Source organism: Sinocyclocheilus grahami, unplaced genomic scaffold (assembly GCF_001515645.1).
Source record: "Sinocyclocheilus grahami isolate Dianchi unplaced genomic scaffold, SAMN03320097.WGS_v1.1 scaffold1130.1, whole genome shotgun sequence".
Taxonomy (NCBI): Eukaryota; Metazoa; Chordata; class Actinopteri; order Cypriniformes; family Cyprinidae; genus Sinocyclocheilus; species Sinocyclocheilus grahami.
Genome location: NW_015506309.1, coordinates 133,196 through 135,738, shown reverse-complemented (window position 1 = coordinate 135,738; position 2,543 = coordinate 133,196). Strand labels below are relative to the sequence as shown.

General features: G+C 38.4%; 1 protein-coding gene across 1 annotated transcript; it reads right to left on the bottom strand.

The window, feature by feature from the left end:
- Window positions 1-456: 456 nt before the first annotated feature.
- LOC107567143 (protein myomaker-like) lies at window positions 457-2,543 on the bottom strand. Its single transcript, XM_016252762.1, has 5 exons — window positions 2,409-2,543; window positions 1,363-1,477; window positions 1,007-1,155; window positions 714-830; window positions 457-603 (listed from the first exon to the last, which is right to left on the bottom strand). The coding sequence occupies exons 1-5, from the start codon at window positions 2,541-2,543 to the stop codon at window positions 457-459; spliced, it is 663 nt and encodes a 220-aa protein (XP_016108248.1).

Sequence of the window (2,543 nt, the reverse complement as noted above, 5' to 3'; positions counted from 1 at the left end):
GTGTTATTCAATTTGGCAGTTGTTATCTGGGAATAACATACTGCTGGATGGCGCGACTGACCAATCAGAATCAAGTATTCCACAGAGCCGTGTAATAACGACTTTTATGATCTGTTTCTTGCATAATGCGACTCCAAAAGACTATAGCAGGAGTTGTATGGACTACTTTATATGGTGGTTTAATGTAATTTTTCCAAGCTTGGCAGATCCAGTCCTCATTTGCTTAAATCGCATGAAAAAGAGCAATCAACACCACACTAAAAATGTAAAAAAAAATTTGGTTCCACAGAAGAAAGCAAGCCATACAGGTTTGGAACATCATGACTGAGATTAACTGATGACAGAAATCATATTTGTTGGGTGAACCATCCCTTTAAATGCTCACTATGGACTGTTTGCCATCTTAAAGTGGCTTTCAGGTTCACCTCTACAGCTTCGCTCAGATAAAAAGATGCATCATACACAGCAGCAGAGGGTGTAGCATTTGAGTTTGGCTGCATTGCGTCCCGTCCCGGCATAGCGGTTCTTCTTGGGCAGCAGCAGAATGAAGGACACAGCCAGTGACACATGGTAGAAACTGTGGACATAAGCGTAGTCCCACTCCTGCAGGAGCAAATGAGCAAGTCATTACCGCAGTTACGCAAACATGCTTTTGTGTAATGTGTTCCTCCAGTTGCAGTAGCTGTTTAAGAGCTGCACATTCATATTTTTACCTCAAAATAGAAGCGAAGCATCAAAGCAAGAGCGCCGAAGCAGAACCCTGGCCCCACTTGTTGAGTGTAAACACGTTTGTCTGGATAAAGGCCTTTCTTTTCCTTCATTTTTTGTAACTGGAGCAAAGCAAACACAATATTGTAAAACCTTGAGAAAGCATTTGTGGTAGATAATAAAATCTTGAGTTTCCATGTTGTCAATATGAGCAAAATACAGTTCCTCGTCAAGTTTATTTGGAGCTCTGCTCTTAAAAAGCACTGTATGAACGGCATCTGATGTCTCTCAAACTCACCCATTTGACTGTTATCATGAAGACAGCTGTTCCAATGGGGCCAGAGTAGATGCCGTAGCCTAAGCGGTCCTGGTAGATTCGCACAGCCGATGTCAACACCCCAAACATGGTGAGCGAAGAGCGCTTGGGTTCATCGAAATCTCCCAGCGCTGGATGAGAGCAAATGGACACATATTCTTTACATGACACAGCGGAATGCAAGATATAAACACTTGTCACACTGCTCACGAAAAAAAAGTACTGTTTTAAATCACTTTGTTTGACTGTTTGACCCGTGTGGGAGTGCATATCTATGTCATACCTTCACAGAACATTGTTGAGATTTGTAGGATATAGAGATGCTATTATTTGCTCACCTAGTAGTGTGACCCACATGGAGATAGCTGTGCCGTACACGCTGAAGTACTCCAGGATCTCATACTTCATGAAACAGAGAATGGACAAGCCTGGGCCATCACATGCATGGTAAATCTGAGCACAGATGGAGAAAACACATGACTGCTAAGTCAACTTGATAGAAAGGTTCCGGCTTAGGACATAAATGTACATTTAAAAGGCTTTAGGATAGATTAGATGAAACTTTCAGCATTCTCGTCTGGAAAAATTTACGAAGACCTTTTTTATGGCCATAGTCAGAGATGCCTCCAGTTATGCTATCAGTTGTGGTTCAGATTGAGCAAACTGAAGCAGCTTGAGTTTTGTGAACTTTTCTTGATTGGTAGTTTTGTAATGAATCAAGAATTCAAGGCCAGTTTACACAGAATATGTTTTCACGTTCTAATGCACTTCCTTTTGTTTGTTTTCTCCATAAATGTAAATATCTGGATAGGGCTATATAAATATATATAATAAATTTAATCTAATATAAAATAATTTATTAAAATATATAAAATAAATAAATAATATTTTACCTCATTTGCTTTAATTGAAATTTAAATATCATACCTATCATGTCTATGTAGGTTTTATTTTATTTGCCTTTTTTAAAATTTAAATTTGCTTTTAAAATTGTGTTTTTGACCATTGCGCTTTGTCTTGCTGCTTTTTCAACCCAAGACATTGTTCTTTTTGAACGACGCAAGAAAGGTATATATATTTCTGTATAGGGTTATATAAAATAAATAATATGTGACATAAAAATATATAAAAAAATGTTTAAATCAAAACTAAAATACCTATGTAAACTTTTTAGCATCTCACACATTAGTGCCACATTGTTAAGATGGTGTGTCAAGTTAAAAGAAGTTTAAAAGTGCATCTCAAGACCCTGCTTCTTTGTTCTTCTTTTAAATGCAAGACCACGTTCTGTGTGAACGGCCCCTTAAACACAAGTATATCATTACTAATGAGAGATACACAAGTCCATAGTACTGTATATCTATAAAATCACGTATTCTCTTACCGCTGTGAAGAACATTGTGAAGAAATAGACCATGGCCTCCATATGGAAACCCCTCTTGGCGGCAACACTGGCTGCAGGCAGGAACACCAAACTGCTGATGGTGGGCAGCAACATCTTGGCGATAAACGCTCCCAT

Excerpts from the sequence above, each read along its gene's own strand:
- LOC107567143 (XM_016252762.1), bottom strand. The coding sequence starts at position 2,543 with ATGGGAGCGTTTATCGCCAAGATGTTGCTGCCCACCATCAGCAGTTTG. Across the intron at positions 1,478-2,408 it reads TCACAATGTTCTTCACAGCG|ATTTACCATGCATGTGATGG; the intron begins GTAAGAGAATAC and ends ATCTGTGCTCAG. Across the intron at positions 1,156-1,362 it reads CATGTGGGTCACACTACTAG|CGCTGGGAGATTTCGATGAA; the intron begins GTGAGCAAATAA and ends GCTCTCATCCAG.